Genomic DNA, 25819 nt, shown 5'->3' with positions numbered 1-25819 from the left:
TAAAATAGATTAGAAAATGAGATATGAAGAAAGAGGATGTTTTCTTATAGTCAATGTACCATTTGCTCAGAGAGAAAACTATATCATGGTATACTTTAGTCACACTGAAACATTTCCTGTGTAACAGAGATAACAATTTGCAATTTGATGCTGAGGTGCAAAGACTCATTAAATACCCATCTCCATATCCTTAGCCACTTGCCTGCCCTTAACCTTCTACCCAATCTAGGAGTGAAAAGCTTTACCATTTTAACATGTAGGCATGACAATCTTGTTTTCTCTTAAATAAATACAATGGTTTCCAAATCCTGCCTTAAACCCCATAGCATATACAGTCGTCACAATTTTGCTCTCTAAAGATAAATAGTATAGAACACACAAAGGCTAATTTACTAACACCAAAATGCACAAAATTAAGATTATAATTAGTTTATAACACTTAAGGGCAGATATATCAAAGTGTGAAATTAGAGCTCACCACATAAAAACTCACCCACTTTCTATTCATTCCTATAGAATTTTTAGAAGCGTGTTTATCAAATGGTGAACTCTATATTTCACTGATTGATAAATACGCTTCTAGAAATCCCATACGAATGAATAGAAAGTGAGTCTTTCTGTCATGAGCTCTAATCTCACACTTTCATAAATCTGTCCCTTATTGATTACACTAATGCAGAGCAGTCGTACTTTGCATCGTTGTGCCTATGTACTTTTAATGACACATCTGCCTGCAAGTCCCATAGAGTAGCACAAGTGAGCCCTGTACACAACACCTGCCCTAAGCATTCCCTACCTCTCCTGCCTTGCAGGACGTTAATACAAATTTTTAAGATAATTGCACCTGTAAGCAACTGATAATCATACCTTGCTGCATTCCTTTATAATGATTATCAGCCCACAACAAGCCCTTGTGTTTTTTCAACACAGATTTACTAGAAAAATAGTGTAACAACTCAATGTTTATTTGCCAGAAACCTACAGTAAGTTACAAACCTTACTTAGCTGTGCAGCTGAAAGTTAGGTAGAATGTCATAACTTTCTTAACAAATAAAAAAACTATATTGGTGTGTACCCCCATCCTTCTTCCTTTGGTTTCATGATCTAATATGTACACGGCAGACAACAATATAAACTACAGCGATTCTCAGAGCACCCTTTTGCTATCCAGTAGTTTGTGTTCAGACACCTGATTCTCTGTAGGATGGTGTTTCCTTTGTAGGCTGAATTCACATAAACAGCACGACAACATCCCTGAGGTTGTCCCATGAAATAACTTCCAAGCCTGTTTTTCAACTTACTTTGTCACTGCATGACATTGAGAGCTAGGTGGGTCCTTTCAGAAGCGGAAGATCAATCCAATATATTCTGCTATTGTTTGTGGATTTGTCAGAGAATGGTGCATACAGGAAAGGACACCACAAACAGGTCTTGGAAACCACAAACAGACACCAAGAAATAAAGGCAAAACAAGAAAGGAAGAGGCCAACAAAGGTTAAAGATATGAGATGGTATCTGTCACAAGAGCAAATGGAAAGGCACGTTAATCAACGTTAACAAAAAGACCAAATTGTGAAAGAAAAACTGAATAACTGAATGTTTTAATTTCTAGATAAAAGAGCCAAAAAGAGACAATAACAAGTTGATTTATAAAATATCTTTGAATTGAATACTATAGCCAACAAGGTACCAGTTAAATACCTCTAAAATGAAATAAAACCAACCAAAGGGAAAACTGTCTAACAATTTAACCCTCCAAAATACGGTATATAAAATATCTTTGGATTGAATACTATAGCCAAGGTACCAGTTAAATACCTCTAACATGAAATAAAACCAACCAAAAGGAAAACTGTCTAACAATTTAACCCTCCAAAATGTATTAAAATATCTTTAACAAGGTACCAGTAAAATACCTAAAACACAAAATAAAACCAACCAAGGAAAAGCTGTCTAACAATTTAACCCCTCCTACATAAATTGAACTAATAACTATTCAAAAACAAGACTTTAGAACGTAACAAAAAAAATTCATGAAATTGTCTTGAAAAGGAATACAGGGAATCTGTTGCAAAGCTGTTCAGATCCGACCTGCAGTTATATCTGTGCTGGAATTGCCTTTATCCCTCACCTAATGGTGCAATCCCCAGAAGAATTAATGCTGCTAGAGATGGCCAGGTGCTCAGTTCTCTCGAGACCCACCTGTAAATGGCCATGTTTGTAAAAGAAGAAGTACCCGTAGCTGTGTTCTGTTTGACTTTCTGTTATTTAATGGGTTTTTCTCCATTTAAATAATATGTTGCTATTTGTTGGCCGTTCCAATTTTCCACATACAAAACACCTGTGATGGTGCCGGTCATTTTTTAAGGTCTCTGAAAGAGTGTTACTGGATTGCCTAGAATCATTTTATCATACTGGGGAGAACTCTGCAGATCTCATTAGAATTAAGTACAAAGGAAGTGTGCGTGTAGCCGCTAACATAAAGCTGGTAGCAAACTGCAGTCATCAACTGAGTCACTGTGCTGCAGCAAAAATAATTACCAATGTGCTTTCAATTTATATATATAAAACACCGAGAAAGAATTACTTGGCTGAAACCTAATGGACTGGTGAATATTTAAATTTACAGTTCTGCATTTAAAAATCATAGTTATTACACCCTTTCCCTGCCAATGACACAGAATCAACGGAAATGAAATAAAGTTACAGAGTGCCAATGATGTATATGCTGTGTTTCTACATGGTAGGCAGAGAGGGTATGGTCACAGGCAGTGATGCAAATATGTTTTTGTTACGGCAATGTAAATAAAAAATAACTGCACACAAATATAACCAAGAGAGAACATTATCACAATAAGCTGCCCAATAGCTCAGCACAAGAACTACTACCCTAGTGCCTGTCCAAAAGCATATTTACCAATACTGCTGTAGATTTAGAAACCTGCAAACTGTTTGCATGTGCTTGACACCAGAACTACTGAACCCAAACCCCCCAAAAAAGTATCAGGATTAGTGCCATATTTCCTATAACAAATAATGCAGTGCCTTGCTAAACTAAAAAATAGTTTTGTATGTTTTCAAGGAGACATTATTTTATATTATAAGTCTTGAGAAAAATAAAAAACAAAAGCTGCCATAGCATATATTATGGGTACTATCAGCAAGATGACCAGGCCCTGCAGGTGAAAAGTGTGGTGCTACCTCCACCATATATCACCTTAGGTATAGGTCAGCAGTATTATGATCTCTACATAACACTGACCTGTAAGGGAGTTTGGTGAAACTCAAGTCACTCACAAAAGCATGGCAGTGACTCATGTCCGATATGGGAAAAGGTTTTGTGGCCAGATGAGTGCTATTCTAGTTTAAATCTAGCAGCCAAGCTAACACTATCTAACTTCTCAAAAACACCACGACAACAATAAGCATGGTTCTGTGGGACTGCATGTTTATCACAGGGGCCTGGGCATCTTACTAAGATAAAAGAATGGATATGGCAAAATACAGGGAAACACTTCAAGAGAATCTGTTTTGGGCTACTAAGAAAACTGCAGTTTAGGCAAAAAAAAGCAGGCAAAAACATTGCTCCTCGAGATTCCTGCTCTAAACTCAAATAGGAATCTCACAGTCTGGGGCAAATCTGTGTGGAAGAATGGTCCAGAATCATTTCTGAACTGGGTGTAAAGCTGGTGCATACTTACCCGAAAAGACTTAAACCTGTTGTCAAACTGCTGTTTAATTTCTTATTCTTAAGATTTTTTTTTAACAAATGTGACATTGAAAAACTATTATTTGAGTTCCAGTCCTTTGAAATAAAAATATCACATGGAACAAAAGTTTGAGAGAATTTGTCAATGGTCTGAACGTTTGCAAGGCACAGTAATAAAACCCACAAAAGTCACATACAAAAAAACATAATACAATCTGCAATTCCATAATATAAATCCAGCAAGGGTAGTTAGATATTAAGCCAACAGTAGTTGAGAGTATAAAGGAATTTTAGAAAGTGGTATCAAGGTTATCAGTTATATCCTTAACAATGGCAGTATATTTATCTCATCTAGTATATCCTTAACAATGGAAGTATACTTATCTCATCTAGGTTTTTGAAACTCACCCCTCTAAGAGGCACATAAAATAACGCTTTATAATACTGGCTGTCAGATGTCACCAGAATGAAAAATCAGCACGCCATTTGGTAACAAACTTGATTGAGTTACAAAGACTTTAATATGAGGATCAACAGTAATAAAATGAAAGAAAAATTATAAATACAAAGGGGAAAAAATGGGTCCCAGGCTTTCTCCATGCTCACAAGATACAACAAGCAGTTAACAAGGGAACGGGCCAGAAAACCATCACAGGGTTTGAACATCCGAGACAAGTGTACAATTAGAACTTGCTGGTGGAGTAAAGATAAATATTTGATTAACGTCTCTTACTGTAATCTCTCTGCGTATCGGCTGGATGTGTATTCCTACAGGCTGGGATATTTCAGGGATAAAGAAAGAGATGTGACTTACTGCTTGCCATGTGCGATGGTGACGAGTGCTGTCCATTGGGTGTGCATGAGGTCAGGTCTATGGCCATGTTGGAATGTTCTGTCTCAGGGACAATCTCATTATCACCTGGTTACACAAAAAAAGAAACAAAACACAAGGTAAATGTCTCTTTCCCTGTAGGCAAGAACTAAAAAAAAAAATCTGGAATGCAAAAGAGGCCAGAGTTCATTAGTTTGTATGTTTCTCTCAATTTAGGTTTTCTGATCATTTAACAGTGCTATAGAGTATATTTGGTACTTTGTTAATTAAAATCCATTTTCATTTTCTGTACGAATCTCAGTGTTGTATCTATAAAGGGGAATAAGTAACTCAAGCTAAATGTTTTCTGAAACATGACAGCTGCAGCATATATTTTATTGCCCACCCTTTGCTCCCAAATGAATCTTCTTAGGAATATTAAAGTTGCAATAAGATCCTTCTCTCCGGAGAATGTTTTCTCCCAGAGTCTTAACATGTTCCTTCCTGTGGATGCAATTCCCAGCTAGAAGGGCATTCCAATGCTTACGGAGTTTTATGACTTTTCTCTGAGAAAAGTGTTATCTGCAGGAGACACTTAAAGCTACAGCTCCTCAAGGACAAAAAAGAACATATAAAGTAACACATCAGCTTTCAGACTGGGCCTCAAACATGTACATACATATATGCTACATAAGACTACCTTGGAGAAAGGATCTTAATTGCCATTATAGCAAAAGAAGATTTTCTGTAAAATATAATTTTATGTCTAGCCTTTATCAAAGTGATCTGTGACTTTGATAAATGCTGGGGACCTAGCCAAAATGTCAATCGCTCTTCTATATATAGCCTCTGTTGAGAGCCTAAAAAAGGGTCTTCATATTCCTCAAAGACCTACTTTAGCAATAGGAGATTTCTTCCAGCAATGCAAAAAGAATTCAAGAATTAATTAGTTCTAAACTAAGTTTTGTATCAAAGTTAATAGAGAAAACTAGTGTTTAGTTAATGTATCCCATAAAATACCTCCCCATTTTTAGACTTGGATGAACTAGTATATCCCGTAATGTTTAATTTTTTCATGCAATTCACTTTTTTGTCAACCTGAGTGACAGTTTAGCTCCATATATAAACATAAAATTACCTTTTCTACACTTTCTCCAATACAAAGCACAAGATACTCTATTTTCAACTGTATAAAATAGTTGTACAGTACGAGCTATTTATTAAAAAAGAAAGAGGTTAAAAAACTAGCAAAAAGACAGGGAGATGAATGGTATGGTAATTAACCTAAATGAAATACTAGAATGGTGACAAGAATTAGGACTTGTTAGTGTAATATCCAGTTAATGTGCTATAACAATCATCATCACGATGTCATGTTCTGATATTAGTAAAAAGCTTTATGCTTGAGAGTGAGGAATCAAATGTGAAGTACAACACAAAAAGGACAATGATGGAGGTAAATGAAGAGATGGGAAACTGACAGGGTCTGAGGGATTTAGACCATTTAGAGGAGCAGCAGTATTTAATTAAAAGCCACCAGACAGAGAGAAAGTCCAACACGTGTTATTTGAATCCCTTGTCGTCAAAGCAACAATGGCCTCAGATCAATACCCTTCATTGCGTATGACTTGATGACTTAACACTAGCACATATTTTATACAAACTAAACTGCTCCCTAAAATGCTCACCATATCATGCAAAACCTTTGCACAAAGTATGCTGTTCTAGCAGGTATACAGAGAGTAGGAAAGCAATGTGTAATAGTGGGAGCCGGTAAAGGACGTTGGCCAGTGAAGCTAACCACAACTTACACACACCACTTTGCTCTAGGGCAGACGGCTAGAACCAACAACTTGGTTGCATTCTCTAAGCAAATAGAAAGTGCACTTATTTTTTCCTATTTGCTTTGTTCTTTTTGATTGCTAATGTATCTCTGAAATTGCTCAGTAAAAGCAAATGAACAGATTTCAGAGATTCTGCCACATTTCAAGAAAAAGTACCATGGTGCACAAGCTATTGAGACAGATGCTATTGTTCAGTTGCCTCCAAGTAACTTGATTAATTATGTTGGCTCGATAACTTTCTCCATTAGGGGGCAATTCAGCGACAAGCATTTTTGCTTAAAGACTGGACAGCATTGAGAACATGGCTGGATAACATTGCCTTTGTTTAATTAAGGTATTGTTTACAAACACTTATGGCAAAATGGCAAAAACCTCTTTCTAGTGCATAAGGCATAAGCTGATCGATAGATAGATCGGAGCCTTGAAAAACATTGCCATGTCCATCTGACAATAAATGAGACTTAAATAAGTAAATGGTCGGAAAAAAAATTAAGAACGTCACTTGAAATCAGGACTTACTCGTTACATATCCATCGGATCGCTCTGTTTCCATAGTCGATGTGCAGAACTGAAATATAAAACAGGACATCTTCAAAAAGGGAACCAATCCACCAATCAATCAATCAATGATTGCGAAAACGGTAGTACGCCATTTACATTTTTATGTTGCTCGGTCTGCTCTGTACTTTTTTCTGGGTCTCCTGCAGAGTTCCATCTCTTTAATTTTTTAAGATGCAGAGCTCCAGGGGTGTCTGTCTGGATAAGATTTTGTGAAAACTGGCGTTCTCTTTCACAAGTCTGGTTTTGGCTCATTTCCATGAAATGCATATCGTATGGTTTCTAGGCAGAAACTGAAATTAAACAGTGCTTTACATTAAAACCAAGTGCATCTCGTTTGCAGATAATACTTTAGATGTTTAGTCATTTGTTTTAGTTGTTCAGCAAGCGAAGCTTCAATTAAAAAACACAAGTTCTGAAGAAAAAAAAAAAGAAATGGTTGGGAAAAACTCTATTATTTCCCTTCTGAATGACATGGATCTACTTAGGAATGCATTAGAATAGTACACAGAAGGGAAGGCATAAGTGTATAGGACAAAGCTATTAAGCTGGCTTTTAAAAAGTAGAAATTGAACAAAATTGAAAAAAAGACTGAAAAAGTAGCAGAAGAGGAAAACGAAGCATGTACCTAGTCTTAATGTCAGCGAAGTGTTTGTGTCAAGTCTTCCTGTGTTTTGTAGCTTAACCCCTTTAGAGCCAAAAAAAAAAAAAAAGCACCACCACTATTATCATCAAGGGCTGATTGCATCATCTCCTTGTCATCTTATATGCCAATTCTATGGGGTTAGGCTAGCTGCACTTTACCATCAGCTGCTCATCAAAATAAATTAAATATAATTTAGATATGTAATATTTTCCCAGGTATGCACAAATTGTGGACTGAGTAATGTGATTCTTAGCCACATCTTTATTCTATATACCCTGTGTGTATATGCATGAGTACTAATATATATACTATATGCAGTTCTTCATAGACATTAGCTACTTGTTGTTCCGCACATGACACTTGCATCACATAATCTTTAAATGAATGGAGCTGCAAATCATACTTACAATCAAACAATATGCAGCTTACTTGACAAAACAGAAATGAGCCCAGTACATATATCTCCCCTATGATTGTGTGGCAGGACTGTCAGTGGTTCCTGGCTTAGCAGTGACTCCTGGACAGTGCATTAAAATGGGAAGGAACTTAAATTAACCCTTTGCTGCCCTACTGTTAATAGCATCAACTCCACTGGCAGCAAAGTTTTCCCTAAAATATAAAAATACAACTATTGTTACAATTCTGTATCCCCACCTGTCCAAAAGGGGATGGTCTAAAACAGAGATAGGCCCCTTCAGATGTTATTGAACTATAATTCCCAGTATTTCATTTTTCTCTTGTTGAGAGAGCTGTGTCCTGCCAGAATCGGCCCAAAACACTCCTGCAATCACAATTCATACACGGGAAGACCGAAACAAACATTTACAATTGGAATAACATAATCTTTCTGCAGTTCCACAGAAACATTTTCTCATATATTTAAGTTAAACAACTCTGTGCAATAGACACGGAATACATGGTACTCTGGGGGCACTTTTTCAACCATGGGTCCCCAGATGTTGCTGGTCTACATCTCCAATAATTCTTCAACATATAATCAAAGGTTAAAGCATTCTGGGCGCTGTAGTCCAGCAACATCTCATGGATATGGAATAAGGCTCTAGGGTTAAACACAGAGATAAAAATGAATGGACACCCATGTAATCACCATCGCAAAATATCGTGACAAAACACACAAAATTGTGACATAACTTTCAGCATGCCGTCAGTTGTCAGAATTTTATAAAAATGTGAATTAAAAACTATGCTATAAGGCGCAATGAGAAGGAATAATCTTTTCTGTCACCTCTCTCTTGTTTGCTGTTAGCTTCCAAACTGTTCCAACCCTGCCAGTTAAATTATTCACAAGCAGCCATTTCTCTATTGATCCACCAAGTATATTTAGCTCTCTCTCCTGGAATTTCTTCATTACTTACTGGAAAGTAGGCTGCTTCAAGACTCGTCTCCAAATCACTTCCCAAAAAAGTAAAAAAAAAAGCCTATAATTCTATCAGCCGAGCGTAATAAATAAGTATGTAATATTCCACAGTTCTCCTTGTCAGGCAGATCAAATTGCTTTCACGAGCTGCAGATAACACTTCAGTTTCAACATGTCACAGACCAGCCTTGTACAATTCAAACAGGGAAACTTTGTAGCCTATTAAACTCAACAGGTTCTCGCTGGTTAGCAAATCCTGAGAAGTCTTTTCCATCCTAAACAACTAGTACTGATACAATCGGGAAACTTTACTAGGTAGAGAAAAAAAAAAGACATTAAAAGAATGGAAAGGCACTAACTGTGAGCAGCACTTTTTTTCTGCTGCATGCCAACAGTGTCCCCAAGCACTGACTCTCTCCAGTATACATTAATCACTTCACGTATGTGCCGTATGCTGTAATAAAGGCATTTTACTTTAAGTGATTGCTGTCTAATGTATGTATACAGCATGCAACCTAATTTGTGCCCATATAGGAATAGAATAAATGATGGTATTGAATGACCACTTCTAAACCTGTTCACCTACAGCTGGCAAATATGAACCAATGGCTCATCAAAAGAACTCTGAGCACCCCTAGATGCCACAAGACGGTCAGAAAATATCACTGACATAATTTATCACACAATCACATTATCCCAATAATAATAGAAATATACACAAATAACCCAAATTATCCCCTACATATGTAAGTTAGGGTCTATACATTTACCTAGAAAACAGACATATAGCACAGCATAGAACTTCAAATGGCAGTGTCAGTATAAGTAGAGAGCAAGAAAAGTTAAATATGTGCAAGTGCATAGATATGTATGTGTATATGTATGTATATATATATATATATATATATATATATATATATATATATATATATATATATATATACACATAGAGTTATGAACAATAGAAGAGCAGCACATGATACAGATTCGGCTACCTCAGGTGTGGGGGTGTTCCATTGATCTCTGCTGCCAGGAGGAGAGAGAAGAGGAGCAGGGCAGCTCCTGGATTGGCAGGGCTGGGTAGAATGAAGAAGGCAGGGCAGTCCTGGGATGGGTAGAGAGCTAGTGCAGCAGATGAGATGGGTGCTCTGCAATGGACTGCTGTGGAAAGTTAGGAATGTCACGTACTTTCAGGAAAGTGAGAGGGAGAGGGAGGTCATCGCTCCAGCAATGAGATTAACAAGAAAGAAAACTGGATCCACCGGTTATTTCTGAAGCAGCTGAGAAAGAAACCAGGAGAAACAGAAAAAGGGGAGGAGGAAGGGGTGAGAAGAAAAAAAAACAAGGAGGTGGTAAAAAAAGGAAAAGACTGAAAGTGGGGGACAATGTATATATATATATATATATATATATATATATATATATATATATATATATATATAGGAGCAGGGGCAAATCTATGTGGCATAAATGATCAAAAACTGAGGGATGCACTGAAGAAGAAGATATGGATATGTGGAGTATAGATGCCCCAGTGACTGTTGTGGGCAGAGGTGCCTAATTACACAATGCATACATTAGGTTACAGGTGCCATTTATGCCAAATATCATTAATCCAAGTGCAATTATGAGGGTCACTGGCAAACGGGTGTAGGCCTCAGTTCATTCAAAGGCAGCATTATCGTCTAAGCCACACCTCACCCCCAATGACATCTAGCTATTGGCATGGAGTGCAAAGGAATGAGTGTAAACTTACATTTACCTAAACCTTACATGACATCAAGTATGGCAGCACAGCACAATTAGTTACAATACAATAAGGGATAAAGCAATGGGTGCTGCCATTTCAGGAAAGCCAGCTTTGCTAGGAAGGACTGCTACATTTCCTCAACATTAGTAGTCAAGCCGTCTGCTAACAAACAATTCATTTCTTTGCCAGGGAGCTAAAGTTGCAATATACACTATTGTCCCCTGTGTTTCTTATTCTCACATTTCCCATTCTTACACAGACATTTGTCCAATGTGTCACATTACCTTCAGGCCACACCTGTGCAACTTACATCCCCACTGGCTGCTGTTGCACGACAACTCCCAGCGTCCCAAACAGACAATGCCTGGGAGTTTTACTTCTGCTCCAGAGAGGTGTAAATCCCTATACTGCTGGGTGGCACCTTAATAGTATTATATAATACTAGACATTAAGCCCATTAAATTAACGGGCACTAGAGGTCCGTGGGGCACATGCGCAGTAGAGCAATCCCACGGACACAGGGACTGGACGCAGAGACACTTCAACTTTATTATATAGGATGTAATAGTCAGTAGAATCATGGACAGTGCCATGTCACACCCTAGGCTACACATTTAATAGCGCCACAATGTTTCCTTACTCTAATGACAATACAGAGGTGGTCCCACCATTACTGCTAAAGCGGGTGCAGACAGGTGACCATGCTAAAAGAGCGCTGAGCAAAATAATAGGAAAATAATTACTATTAGCCTTTCTTAATGAAATTTCATTGTAACAAGCGCTAATTCAAGACAGGTGAGGTAGAAAGTGATTTAAGCATTTCTGTCACACAAGGCTGTGGCATAACCTCCAACCCTGGGCATGAGGAAAGCAATGAAACCTCCCAATAAAGACATTACTGTGTATTGACTATAAAGGAAACCTGAGCAATGGTATAGCTTTTATAGTGAAGCATACTACATGTGGCCCTGCACATATCTTGCAACTTGGGCTTTCCCCCAAAAGGCTCCCGAGGGATGCATCATGCTGCTGAAGTTGTAGTGATTGTTTTAGGGCCGGAGGTTGGGTAATTTGTGATTTAAGGGACGGGACTATTAGTGGATAGAAATGGGTAGCCATTAATGGCACACCTCTGTCACTATTCGAGCATGGCCGGCAGTGTCACAGACTGCCAGTGCAGATAGACAGCACACACACACACACAGGAGGGGACATGGATATGACAGGCGCTACTTCCCACTCCCCCTCCATCCCAATAGCAACAAGTCCCCAGCGCACTGACAGCAGCAGCAGCAGCGCATGAATCCCAATGCAAGTTTGCAGCCTCGGTAGCTTTACCTTAGCGGTGCCAATAGCCTCCCATCCCTTTGTGTGCCGCCGCCGCGCCTCGGGGAAACTAAAGCAGTAGCAGCGGCGTTGCAGTCGCCAAGGCTAATCCGGCTTCTACTTCCTCCATATTCAGCCGGAGCCAGGCAGGGGTTAGCCCGGGACAGCTGGTCAAACCCAGAGAAACGGATCGCGCAGGCAAGCAGCCTCTCCTAGGCACACACTGGCAGCACGCACAGACTGGCCGCTCCAGGCGCTCGGCAATCGATTAGAGGACAGTGCACTTGATCCGCTGCTTTCAATGTCTCCAGTGATCTCAGCAGCCAGGGGTGGATCCAGGACACCGTATCCCCGGGATCTGCAGCCGCCACCGTGGGCAGGGCCCGACCTGTCACTCTCTCTGGCGCTGCTGCACTTAGCGCTGTGCTCTCTGCCTGTCACTCACACTGCTGCTGCTGCTGCTGCTGATGCACTTGGCGTTGGGCTGTTGACCCGGCCTGTCACTGGCCAAGCTTTGTGCTTTCACTGTGGCATTCAATGCACTCGGCGCTATAATGTTCTGTATTGTACCCTCATTGGCACTGCACTCTGCGCTGTTTCTGCTCACTCCTTGTCACGTTGCCTGGCACTGTACTGTACCCCCATCTCTCATCTCTACCTCTCACATTTACTGCCTCACTTTCTTTCCATCACATTTATAGCCGTTGCTCCATGCGCTATGTAGTCTCCCTGAATTGCCACTACTCTTGGCATTGGACTTGCTACTTGTTCTCTTGCCGGCATTTTATACTGAGACAATTCTTGCTACTGCACTTTCTTACAGCACTTTGCCATGAAACAGTACTTGTTGCTTGGCTCTCTCACTGGCACTTTATCCAGACACACTACTTGCTACTGTACTACCCACTGGCATTTTACCCTATTTACTTGCTACTGTGCTCCTCCACTGGCACTTTACCCTGACACTACTTGCTACTGTACTACCCACTGGCATTTTACCCTAACTACTTGTAACTGTACTCTTCCACTGGCATTTTACCCTATTAACTTGCTACTGTGCTCCTCCACTGGCACTTTACCCTGACACTACTTGCTACTGTACTACCCACTGGCATTTTACCCTATTAACTTGCTACTGTGCTCCTCTACTGGCACTTTACCCTGACACTACTTGCTACTGTACTCTTCCACTGGCATTTTACCATGACTACCAGAAACTTTAGGCCCCTGCACCAGTTATTTAAAATGCCCCCCCACCCACCCATGAACACATGGGCACAGTACCAACATTTGTGGACATGCCCCTTATGTGTGCAAAATAAACAGCTGATGTTACTTTATAATAAGCAGTTCATGAAAATTGCCAAGTGCTAATTAACAGTCCATTGGGGGTCAGTGGTGTTTGCCCTAAACCCTACCTACCTACCCCATCACACTGGTTTGCCTGTTGTTGTTTGATACACAAGTTATGTACATTTCTACAAAAGTAATGTAAGTTATTCTATAAGTTCTGTAAATTACATATGTTTCGGGGCCAAATGATTTTGCTGTGGTAGTAGTCATTCCACTGTCGAAAAGTGCATGTAAGAGATGCTCATATTATTGAGTAAATAGATCCAAATATTAACAGCTGAATAAATAGTTGAATTAATGTGCTGATTAGTTCATTTTGAGTCAGTAGAATTCGCCCCAAGTTTACACCCTGTACTCCTCCCTGCCTATGCTCTGCTCTGTCAGTGGTTGAAAGGGAATGTGAGTTTTCAGATAAGTTACATAAATTGTGTACGTTTAGGGCCCAATGATCTTGCTGTGGGGCCCAATAACTATTCAGAAGTAGCTCATAATAATAGCAAAACTGATTAATGAATATTTCTTATTAATTGGGGGTTCGTGGAGTTTGACCTAAGTTTAAACCTATCCACCTACCTGCCACTGTCACTCTGCTCAGCCTGTCATTGTTTTATAAGCAAATTATGTATGTTTCCTTAAAGTACCAAAGGTTTTGTATAAGTTAGGTTTATGGACCCAATGATGTTACTGTGGGACCCAACAACTAGTCATTCCGCTGCTGTTCATGTCGAAGACACTCAAATCATTCAGTAAGTAGATTCCAAAATAAACAGCAGATGTTACTATATAATAAGCAGTTCATATAAATACAATTAATTAAGTCAGTCACTTTTTTAATTCATTGGAAGTCAGTGGAGTTTGCCCCTGTCATGCTTCTAAGCATTGTCTTTTTCTTGCTATGCAATTTAGGTAGTGGTTGCTACTGCACTTTCTCATCGCACTTTGCCATGACACAGTAGTTGCTACTGCAGGCACTGTACCTTGATGCAATAATTGCTACTTTACTCTTCCGCTGACACTTTACCCAGACAATGTACACAATGGCACTACTGTGCTCACTTGCAGGCACTGTACCTTGATGCAATACTTGCTACTGTACTCTTCCACTGGTACTTCAATCGGAATAGTCGCTGGATCAACTTGTACTATGAGCTATCTTCCATAACAATGTACAAAAATGGGGGGGGGTGGAAGCACTCTAAAGGCTACGTTATAGTATATTTAAGTATAATGGAAGTGCTAGTTTTAATGCACATTCCCTGGTCCCCTGTCTCAAAAGTACGTTTAAAAAACCGGTTTTTATTTACAAAGTTATGATCATAAAGTTGAAAAGCCACCATACCATGTCAAGGTAAACCCCATATGGCGGTCCCTAACTTGTTTGCCTCTGGCCATAGTATAAAAAGTCTTACTTCTCTGCATAGTAACATTATCTGTAATCAGTGTCTGTTCAACCTTGGTTTCAGTATGAAGGATCTATCCTCCCCCGCCAGTACTTTACCCAGACACTGTACTCACTACTGTACTGTTCCACTGGCACTTTACCTTGCCCCTACTTGCTACTGTGCTCTTCTGCTGGCACTTTACCCTGACTTAGTACTTGCTGTTGTTCTCTTCTGCTGGCACTTTGCCCTGACTTAGTACTTGCTGTTGTCCTCTTCTGCTGGCACTTTGCCCTGACACTGTACTTGCTGTTGTCCTCTTCTGCTGGCACTTTACCCTGACTTAGTACTTGCTGTTGTTCTCTTCTGCTGGCACTTTGCCCTGACTTAGTACTTGCTGTTGTCCTCTTCTGCTGGCACTTTGCCCTGACACTGTACTTGAACTTTACCTTGACACTACTTGCTACTGTCCATTTTCACTGTCAATTTATCCTGACACTATACTTGCTAATGTACTCTCTCACAGGCACTTTTCCCTGACCTGGTACTTGCTGTTGTGCTCTCTCACAGACACTTTGCCTGGTCCCCTACATTGTGCTTTCTCATTACCCTTTATCAAGTACACAGTACCTGCTACTGTGTAATCTCACACTCAGTTAACCCTGACACAGTACTTGCTACTGTGTTTTTTTTTACTGTAGATTTGCCCCAACACTGCACTTGTGACTTTTTGTTGTGCTCTCTAACTCAATGGTGTAACTATAGAGGAAGCAGACAGGTCAGGGGGGTCAGGACCATGGGGTATACTTCCTCTATAACTGTAAGAAATCCCATCTCCAGCTGCAATTTTACCTAGCAGGTGTGAGCAGCTGGAGAGCAGATGACAAAATTGGTTGGAGTAAAGTGTACAACGCGCCCCAGGCCCCTCTGAAGATTATTATTGGCTGGTGGGGGGGGGGGGTGGCACATCGTTGTTATGTCACTGGTATTACATTGGTATGCTTTCTACCTGCAAAACACACCCTGGAAGTGCACACAATGTTGTACACTCATAGCATGCTTGTTAGCTGCCCCATACACTGACACTGCAAGTAATGCTTTGTTGCCTTCCTATAACACAAAATACCCAGCACTGTGCTCTGTCATTGTCAATTTCACTGTTTCCCTTTCACATTTCTTTGCACTGTGCTCACCCCCTTTGACATTGGTTGGCACTGCAATCAGAACTGTACTTTTCCTGTCTTATTCACATATTCCTTTTTGTCAATATTTCCTTATCACACCAGCACTGTCATTTCCTCATATTTACTGGCACTGCACTGATTGACTGATACTTGATACTGTGCTTGACCTGGCAATGTACTCCATGTCACACTATGGCACTGCAAAGGATACTTTCACACTATTCAGGAGTGTTCTTCTATGAATGGCAGTCATGTAGTTTTCTAAGATACTCAGTTCTTTGCTCTCAAGAAATTTACAGTTGTTCTGCAGCTAGCTTTGTTCTTTTTCAAGTGGACTTGACTAAAAACAGAGATCCCACAATAAATGTGCTGTTGATACTGAATTCCCACAATAAATACAATTCTGTAGGTCAGTGCTGTCCAATTTCTATGTTACAAAGGGCCAGAATGGCCTACATGATGGAGGACTGATAATGGAATAGACCACTCTCTGTTTCTAAACCACACCACTTTAAACCAAACCCATATTACCGCATAACTTAAGACCAAGTTCACATTAATGGCGCACCAAAAAGCAAATGGTTTGTGCTCACTGCAGGGAAATCACGCATATGTGAAACAAGTTTATGAAGCCATATTAAGACACAGCCTTAAATTCATATGCCTCATCCTCCCCTGTGGAAAACACAGCAACCCCCAGTACTTGATTAAACACCTCTGTCCCCTAAAAAGTGTTTCCAAATGAGAACAAACCCCCAATTCAAGTATATTTTATTCCAAATATAGCATAACGACGTTTCAGACACAAAAGGATCTTTTGTGTCCGAAACGCCCTATGCTATATTTGGAATAAAAGCGGTTTGAATGAAAAAACCTGGAGTGCTGCAGTTTATATATACTTGAATTGGAGGTATGTGGAGGTGAACATACTTTTGCTGCGTGCACCCTGCCAAGTCAAAGACTTTAAGTATATAAAGTGTGCTGGATAATTTCTGTGAACCTATGATAACAAACCCCCACCAGGTTCACCTCCCAAAGGCAGAGTATGGTACACACAGGTAGATTAGGGCAGACAGAGTATGGCACAAACAGGGAACATAGGGCAGGCAGGAGACAGGGAAACCTATCAGGACCACTCTAAGATGAACAGTTCATACTGTGCTACATACAGTCACGTTTTTGCTTCTACAGCAGTTTGTATGAGGTGTTAACAGGTGCACAATGTGGGCACTTTCAGTCTGGGTCTGAGGTGTGAACAGTAGAGGGCTTTAGGGGTGTGAACAAGAAAGGTGTTACATGTTTGAACAATGCAGGGGGATTACAGGTGTGGACAATGCTTACTGTTTTACTGAATTTGAGGTGTAAACAATGCAGGGGCCAAATAATGTCAGTACTGATAACTTTTAAAGTTTACACAAGGTAAGCAGTCACAGCAGGCAGACTTTCATGTGGGGGACATAAAAGGGGGTCCCGGGCCACCAATTGGACAGCACTGCTCTAGGTGAAAAGAATAAAATGCAGCTTTGGTGCTACTCTTGGTTTCAAGAGTAGCACCAAAATAGAACAATCTGTTTATATCTAGGACAGTTTATAAGCCAATTAGTGTTGCACAAGCTGGCCTGAAACCCACAGGCTGGACAGGTTTGGGTCAGCGCTTTTCTAGTGAGCCAAACTTTGCCCTTGACCCCACCCTGCCGAAAGTGTCAGCTCCTTTCAACACCCCCCTGCTTCTGACAGCCGTTGCTTATTTATATACTTATGCCTTCCCCACCCACTCCAGTCATGTCAGAGACGGTCCGGACAGGCACAGATATAAAAGTAAGGACGGCAGGTCAAGTGGGTTTCAGAGTGTATTAGAGTCAACTAAAGTCAATATCCCTTATGGTTATCAATAGTAGGAAGAATGACCGGAGAGGTGTTGGACACTAGTACTAGTTATATAAGCAATAATGTCCTCCACTGTAAAATGTAAAGATATTAGAAGTCACTTAGAACTCTGAGGAGACTTCTTACACCCTTGTATTTTACAACGTGGTACTTAATTTTTTTTTAAACTACACTCGTCAATGACACATGGCATATACATTAGCTGTCTTTAAGAAGGGGTTGAATGGCTTTTTAGAAAAGGAGAAAATACAGGGTTATTGAAAATACCTGTAGCTCTTAATACAAGTTGATCCAGGGACTGGTCCTATTGCCATCTTGGAGTCACAAACAAATTTTTCCCTCTTTGAGGCAAATTGGAGAGGCTTCAGAAGGTTTTGTTTGCCTTATTCTGGATAAACTATCAGTTAGGCAGGTTTAAGATGTACTTAAAATGCTGAACTCAATGGACAAGGCATTTTTAACCTAAGTTACTATGTTGTATAGTGTGGCTCTCCAAAAAAAATATCTTATATAAAACAACCTATGCTGTATGTGAAACACTTTAAAAGATATAATACTAATATACAGTATATTATATTATGTTATACAAAAAATGGGCCAGATTCAATTCAGTGAGAAAACGTTATTTCATTGTTTATCACGTGAAAACTCATGGACACGATTCAATTTGAGGAGAAAAAACTTTTCACAAATAGTTCCATTATTATGCACCGATAATAAACCGAATGATGTTCGGTGTGTATAGTGGAAGACTGACGATTGATATCAGAAGACTTGGATATCGGTCCAATCACGTTGAACAAGAAATTTTGATCGGGAGTCTTTGAAGGCACCCAAAAATCAGCCACTGTTAATGGTGAATCGTCTTTGTTTCTACTTGTATATCTGACGATTCAGCTCTGTATTGAAAACAAACAATTGTAATTGTCTATAGCCACTTTAAGGCCACACATTATTGCTAGGTTACACCAGACAATAAATGGACAGAGATGTGTCTTTCACTCCTACACTTTCTTTTATCACAGTTACAACCTGCATTATTTCTTGTCAGATGATCAGTGAATGACATACATACAGAACACAAAATGGTAGCTTTAGGTGAAAGGGCACGATTTACTCTTATGTGTATGCCAATAAGGTATTATTAGGGTTTTAAATTATCTATCAATGAACAATGTGACACAAATTATGCCACTAAGAACTGATTAAAACTGATGACATTACTACACCATTTATATAGTGAACAAAAATATAAAGATATAAGTCATCAAGGCGTTCCATGACCATGTAAAAGCACAAGGCCAAAGCAGAGTGTTTTAATACAGGGCATGTGTTTATACAGGTCCTGAAATGTACAGGGTTTTTTTGTAATTTGGATCACCATACATTATCACCATACATTAAGGCTAGTGATGGGCGAATTTGTACCGTTTTTGCGCCGGCAAAAAATTCTCGTCCAAAAAATGGATGCCGGTGTCCATTTTTTTTTACGCAGGTGAATTTTCACCAGCGAATTTTCGCGGCCATTTCACAAATTTATTTGCGGCAAATTTGAGCCTGGCAAATAAATTCGCCCATCACTAATTAAGGCTACTGAAAAACATTTAAACATTAATTACACCCAATAGGATTGTTTATGCCATCTATATGTATTCATGAAGCTTAGGTATCATAATGTCGAAGGTACTGTTTAATCATTACAGAGAAAAAGGAAATAATTTGAATTATTTGCTTTAAATGAGCTCTATGGGAGATGGCCATTCCTTAATTCAGAGCTTTCTGTATAATGAGTTTTCAGATAACTGATTCTATACCTGTCTAAGCACCATAAGCACTGGATTCATAAAGCAACACTGTTCAATAAAACTTTATTACATACAGGTATGGGACCTGTTATCCAAAATGTTCGGGCCCTGGGGTTTTCTGGAAAATAGATCTTTCCGTAATTTGGATCTTCATACCTTAAGTCTACTAGAAAATCATGCAAACATTAAATAAACCCAATAGGTTTTGCTTCCAATAATAATGAATTATATATTGGGATAAAGTTTTATTACTACAGAGAAAATAGAAAGACTCTGATTATTTGATTATAATGTAGTCTATGGGAGACATCCTTTCCATAATTTGGATCTTTTTGTGTAACGGGTTTCCAGATAATGGATCTGAGCATACTCATAGCTATCCACAGATATCTATCCATAGATAAAAGGTAAACTATATTGAACTGCCAGGAATCCTTTTGATTTTTCCACTTCAGTCTATAACAAATCTACCCCTGATTATCAATAGCCAAGTCACAGCTACCCTATATATAATAATATAAAATAGGATTTAATCCTTTTAAAAGGAATATAACACAGACCGTTGGCTAAAATTAATTTGTGTGACATAGGTAAGGAAACGCTTCTCACAACATAACTGCTAATGACCATGAGGATTGAATGTTGATATAATATTAAAGAGACATTGCATCATTGCGAGACCTTTTCTTAGCTCGTCAGTTTGTGCAGTTTTGTATTTTCTGGGTTGAAATGACAAATGAGTTGATCTTGTCTTATGTCTCATCTTGTGCACAAACACAATTCCAGGTTATGAATAAACAATGTGATATTTTTAAACCATAAAAAGTAAAAAAAAGGGCAAAGGAAGATTGTATCAAGATCACATTGCAGACAAAGGTATAATGGGGTTTGGCTGTTGTATGTGACAGTATGTGAAAGTAACAGACAAAGCAGATAGTTGGGAGATAAGTTGATAATTTGACTATTCTTGTGACAGCTTAATTGAAACCACTTCCTGCTGGGGGGATGCTGGGGGTCACGCAGGCAGCCTGCTCAGGAGTCATATGAACAATAAAAGTAGGGCATATTTTTTCAAATATGGAAAGGAAAAAAAATCTATTTGTAGGATGTTTCCATCCATGCACTTTATTTAAAGTATATGTATTGGCATGTGCCAATTAGTTATGTTTTCTGTTAGCTGCCACCCCCAATCTGGTAATGAATTTCAGCAGCCACAGCCCATCACTCTTAGTATATATATTAATAAATGCCTGTAAAATGTCAAAAAAACTCTTTAAAAGTTGGCGTAAAATAATTGGCTATTTTATGCTATATGCTATATTTCTACATGTAATTGAGCTTGGGATGCCTACTTTACCTTGCTAGGGGGAACAGATCTAAAGGAAAACAAAAGCCTACTAACAACTCCAGGCCCTCCTTAGCCTCACTAAAAAACAGATTAGTGCAATCATGTTGCGCTGATTCAGGTCCAAAGCCATGTCTGGATTGGAGTCAACTACACATGCTCCTGATGGGAGCTGGTGGAAAAGATGACCCAAAGTGGTATTTTTTTACTAGGTAGAGAGACGGGTGTAGTTGTGAGACTCTCCAGTGGTATGGTTTGGGAGCAGGAAGGAGGCATTTGGCGGGGGCAGCATTCAAATGGGGGTCACTGATTCTGGCAGCCAAAATCAATTACTCTGAAAGGCTACAATTTTATTGTTAAAAATGAAGACAATTTGCAAATTGTCTTACTGTCTACATCATACTAAATGCTAAATTAAATTTGAACTATCCTTTTAAAGTATGTGTATGCTAGGAGCTTATGTGTATGCTATGAGCTGTAGTCCAGCAGTGGAACAACACTGTTTTAAAATGTTCTGTCCAATTTCAGGATCAATTAAAAATTGTAAATTTACAGGATTTTTATGATAATAGAGCCACTGTGCTGCTTAGATTGTACATACTGATGATACTTCACTTTAACTTGAGTGGAATCAATATGCCAACTCTTTCATGTATCAGTGAATTTTATTATCACTGTGGATGAGGTTTGTCTTTTAAGGTTGCCACTGTTTTCTGGCATCAGAATCAGGTTTTGTGGAGTTAAGGACTTGGCTACAATGAGGTAGTGACTGTAATTGTGCAATGTTTGTACCCTAAAGAATAGGAATAAGTTTTGTGAAAGCTTTTTTTTCCAAGTACAACAGAACAAGAACCTTTTGCATTAAATAGTCAAATAATCTGGACATAAGCCATTGTTACAGGACCACAAAACAATCCTTTATGAAATAACTGTTGTGCTTATGTGTCTGAGTAACAAAGAACATAATTTTCTGTCTTCACATTCCATTTCACTGGTCACTTACTATTCAGCAGTTAGCAGTCGCGTTATGAAGCCCAACAGGAAGTTCAGATGGTGAGGAGTTCAGCAGTGAAATAACCACTAAGCACATATCACTTTGCTGGGCTGCATGGTTTATATAGCTTGGTTTATATAGTGAATAAAATACCCCTATTGTAGAATATTAGGATATTATGAGATACCAAGGAGTTCCATGACCATATAAAAGCACAAGGCCAAAGGCAGGGTGGTTTATATACAGGCCATGGAACTCCGAGGTGACTTCTGATATCCTCATATTTGCAACAGGGGGTACTTTATTTATTATAATACATAAGGTTCAGTGGATCATGTGACATAAATGACATCACTAAGCTCCACTTATAACAGATGACATCATTTATTTACATGAATATCCTGTAAATTATATTTTGTAAATTATATAGTGAATAAAGTACCCCCTCTTGTAAAATATAAGGATATTATAAGTTACCGAGGAGTTTCATGACCATATAAAAACACGAGGCCGAAGGCCGAGTGTTTTTATACAGGTCATGGAACTCCGAGGTAACTTATAATATCCTCATATTTCACAACTGGGGGTACTTTATTAATTATAATACACAAATTTTAGTGAGTCATGTGACAGAAATTACATCACTACTCACCGTTTATAACTGATGACATCACTACTCACCGTTTATAAGGATATAATTTACAAGATATTCATGGCTTTTGTGTATTATAAGGATATAATTTACAGGATATTCATGGCTCTTGTGTAATATACATAATATATATATACATTATTATATATAAGTTACAACAATATTTTTGGCACACTGAGCGATCTCTAATGTTTTGTAGCTCCATAGGAGTGGGTTCCACTGTGTCCCCTAGAATGTAAATGGTCCAAAGTTAATTAACAACAGATAAGAAGAAAAAGCCAGAAGCTCATCTGTATTGTGGTGGAAAAGGCAAGAGACAAAATGATGATCGCATAACTATATAATGGAAGGTAGGCCACTATTAAAGGCAAAGTGTCTTTAAGTTCAAGAATCCATCACTTCACAATGTAACAAGGTGAAGAAGGGGTTGCATGCCTATGTAAGTCTAAGGGGGTTTGTAAAATGGTTTGCATTAGTATCATAGTTTCCTTTCAGTCTGTGCAATCAGGTATGCATTCAGATTTATTGGCTCACTGACCCTGAAGATTTGAAGAAAAAAAAACTTTATGTAGTCTAACATATTAGATCCCATTTAATTAAAGGAAAACTATACTTCACAAGCAATGTATGTCTCTCGAAAATTAATTGCATAAAACAGCTCATATGTAAAACCCTACTTTATGTAAATAAACCATTTTCATTATAATATAATTTTTTAGTAGTTAAGTGTGCCATTGGGTAATCATAATAAGAAAATTGACATTTTAAAAAATAAGGGCTACCCCATGGGATACTAGAATTCACGGTGCACACAAACAAACCATACATGTTAGGTCACATGAGCCAATTAACAGACAGAGTTCTGTCTTTTGCTTCCACACTTCTTCCTGTTACAGTTAGAGCTGCAGTATTTCTGGTCAGGTGATCTCTGAGGCAGCACACAGACCATCACAACACATGGTGGTTCAAGGCAAGAGATGTAAAAGGGTAATATTTACTTAAATATATATACCAGTTTGGTAAGATTCTTTAATATTTCATGTAATATGATATGAATTGCCTCCATCATAAATCTGACCCTGTTGAGTTTGTGTTCTGTGTCCTCCTAAAACTAGTGTGGTTTATAGGGGGTTAAACACCAACATACAGCATTATTGCTCTTACACACAGTATCTCTCACATTGAAAACCACATTTATTGCACTAATTCAGGACAAGCAACATTGTAAACCACAGAGCTACTTATAAGTGCTTACTAGGCATAACATGTATTACATAAATTGTAATAATATCATCAGTAACCGTCATAGGCGTCAGATATACAAAGTGCTTTGCGTACAGGAACTCAACAACATGGTTTCACAATGGTGCCTAAAACTACCTCCTTCTATATGTATTCATTCTGCAGGATTTGGGGCCAATCGTGAACAAATTTTAAAAGACTTAATTTTTCACAGAAAATATACTAACATTTACCTTTGTTGTTCAATACTATGCTATTTAAGCAAGACACAAAATGCATATTTAATAATGAAAACATTTTCCAGATATTCCGAATTATGTATTGTTAAACCTTCCATAAAACATATCCACTATAAAACAATCTGTTTAAACAAAACCAGATGCAAGAAAATTAACCAATGAAAATTCTGCTAACCAAAAACGAATTACAGATGTATGGGACTTCATATTTAACATTCTGATTAACAGCACCATGTCAGTAATTTTGCTGTTATCTTACATATATATGGATGTATTTTTTTATTTATATAGCACTACTTAAGTATACAGCACTGTAAATCAGAATAATACATTGGTAAAACAGGGGTCAATAAAATAATAAATGCAAACTACAGTTACATATGGAGTTTACTGTGTTATTTTGACTTCATTATATTACATTGTGGGGAGAGTGGGCACAGGGCTGCTATCAGGGGGAGAGGGGACTGGGCCCTGTCTGATGCTGAAGGGGGGCCTGGGCGCATAGCGCAAAGTTATATAAATTGCATAACTTAGGTTTACATTTACGTTAAAGCTTACGCAGTTTATGTACTTAAGCTTTAATGTAAAGTATCTGATGCTGGCTCTAACCGTGGACATATTAGTTTGGTCCTATTAAAACTCTTTGGTGTCTTAGGTTTCCAGCTTCAATTGCATGGACAAAGACCACAGAACCAGATTTACACAGATCAGCTGGAGTATTATTTTGCACTTTAATAGATCTGTCAGTGGAGAACTGGAGAAGAGTTATATTATCCAGTATCCAGAATACAACCCTGATGTTGCTGGACTACAGTTCCCAACCTGCTTTAATCTGTTGATAATCAATGATGGGCGAACATTAAATTCCCACAAAATTTTGCGAAATGCCCAAAAATTCACCAAATGCATCAAAGTCAATTGGTGTTTTTTTCTCGTGACAATTTTTCAAACCGTGCGGTGCAAACTTTTCAAACTATTCGAGTCTATGGGCATTTTTAGTTTTTTTGGCGAAAGACGGTGAAACGCGTCAAAATATTTTGCTCATCCTTATAGATAATCTGTTATCCTGGGATTTGTAATCCATCAACAACTGAGTAAAGTTTTTTGATCAAAAAGTGTCTGGATCCCCCTTTAAAGCAGTTCTGTACTCCGTTTTGTAACTAAAGGAAGCACAAACCTTTCCGAGCACTAATTTGCACCCCCTAGCTCTCCAGGCAGTGATTACAGATGCAAGAAGTTCTCTAGTTACAATCATCGATTCCAGCACTATATTTGCCATGTTGCTCTTATCTAACATAATAAGCAATATTTGCTTGACAACATTAACACTCAGGGGATGTAGTGGGCCAGTTTTATAGAGGCTTTAGTTTCACATCAACACTATGGCCACAGTTGCCCCCTTTTGTAGCTCATGCACTTTCCAAAACCTCCACAGTGCTAAGAGGGTGTAAAAACAGTTTGTCAGTGTGGGCATAGGAGCCCAGAATACTCTTGTAATTATAGAGAGTGGTCGTAACATTCAGATATTTGTTAACTCACAATACATATATTTTTTCTCCAGTTACATTACATAGTAATATGCCTGGGTTGCAACATGAATTACAGAAATATGATAAAGAAGCCAGTGGATGAGAATTATTGCAGGGAACAAAACAAACAAATTGAACCTGTCTTTAGTCTACATGTTGCACAATATCTGTAGGCTTCCTGTCTCTCC

The 25819-nt window shown here is 38.6% G+C and overlaps 1 protein-coding gene across 10 annotated transcripts in view; it reads right to left on the bottom strand.

The window, feature by feature from the left end:
- ikzf2.L (IKAROS family zinc finger 2 L homeolog) overlaps window positions 1-12806 on the bottom strand; it is a 54839-nt gene extending 42033 nt beyond the window's left edge. For 2 of the 10 annotated variants that reach the window (XM_041576067.1, XM_041576065.1), the window contains exons 1-4: window positions 9942-10254; window positions 7022-7215; window positions 6884-6932; window positions 4524-4628 (exon numbers count right to left, since the gene is read on the bottom strand). In XM_041576067.1, coding sequence (XP_041432001.1) covers window positions 4524-4628; window positions 6884-6932; window positions 7022-7192 — 325 coding nt within the window. In that variant the 5' untranslated portion in view covers window positions 7193-7215; window positions 9942-10254. Of the gene's footprint in view, window positions 1-4523; window positions 4629-6883; window positions 6933-7021; window positions 7216-7550; window positions 7653-9941; window positions 10255-12034 lie in introns of those variants that run through there. The other 8 variants (XM_018236082.2, XM_041576071.1, XM_041576064.1 and 5 more) reach the window with 8 other exon arrangements.
- Window positions 12807-25819: the final 13013 nt, after the last annotated feature.

This window comes from Xenopus laevis, chromosome 9_10L (assembly GCF_017654675.1).
Source record: "Xenopus laevis strain J_2021 chromosome 9_10L, Xenopus_laevis_v10.1, whole genome shotgun sequence".
Taxonomy (NCBI): domain Eukaryota; kingdom Metazoa; phylum Chordata; class Amphibia; order Anura; family Pipidae; genus Xenopus; species Xenopus laevis.
Note: the sequence above shows the minus strand (reverse complement) of the source record. Positions and strands in the feature narration are given on the sequence as shown.